Genomic DNA, 470 nt, shown 5'->3' on the forward strand with positions numbered 1-470 from the left:
ACCAGTAGCCGGCAGGGAGACAGGGCAGGGGGTAAGCGGCCTCGAGGGTCCTCAGCAAGAGCCCCCAGCTCCCCCGTAAGAGAGGTCCAGGCGCAGCCAGGGACCACGCACAGACACTCGCAGGGCCCAGGACCCTGGGACGATCCTTGTGGCAGCTCCACAGTGAACGCCCTGGCCCTGGCCCCAGGGGCAGCAGGAAAGGGAGGGGGCTCTCTGCCTTCCCCAGGGGGAGGGCAGCCCCCGCCGGGCAGCGGCACCGCGGCCGGTTGCGGCACAAGGCCGGCTAGAAGTGCTTGTCCTCCACCAGCGAGCTCACCACCAGCTCCTTGTTGCCGAAGTCCCAGAAGGCAGTCATGTGGAAGGCCATGTTGGAGAGGACAACCAGGTACTCCAGGAAGGCGAAGATGGTGTACGCTGGTGGAGGAAACACAGCAGGGGAGGGGAACCTGCAGCCAGCTCTGTCCCGGGAG

General features: G+C 67.0%; 1 protein-coding gene across 1 annotated transcript in view; it reads right to left on the minus strand.

The window, feature by feature from the left end:
* Positions 1-6: 6 nt before the first annotated feature.
* Positions 7-470, minus strand: part of PGAP2 (post-GPI attachment to proteins 2) — an 18,521-nt gene continuing 18,057 nt past the window's right edge. The window contains exon 5 of the mRNA XM_035901659.1: positions 7-469. Coding sequence (XP_035757552.1) covers positions 284-469 — 186 coding nt within the window. The 3' untranslated portion in view covers positions 7-283. The remainder of the gene's footprint in view (position 470) is intronic.

The sequence above is a fragment of the Egretta garzetta genome, unplaced genomic scaffold (genome assembly GCF_000687185.1).
Source record: "Egretta garzetta isolate BGI_Z169 unplaced genomic scaffold, ASM68718v1 scaffold619, whole genome shotgun sequence".
Taxonomy (NCBI): Eukaryota; Metazoa; Chordata; class Aves; order Pelecaniformes; family Ardeidae; genus Egretta; species Egretta garzetta.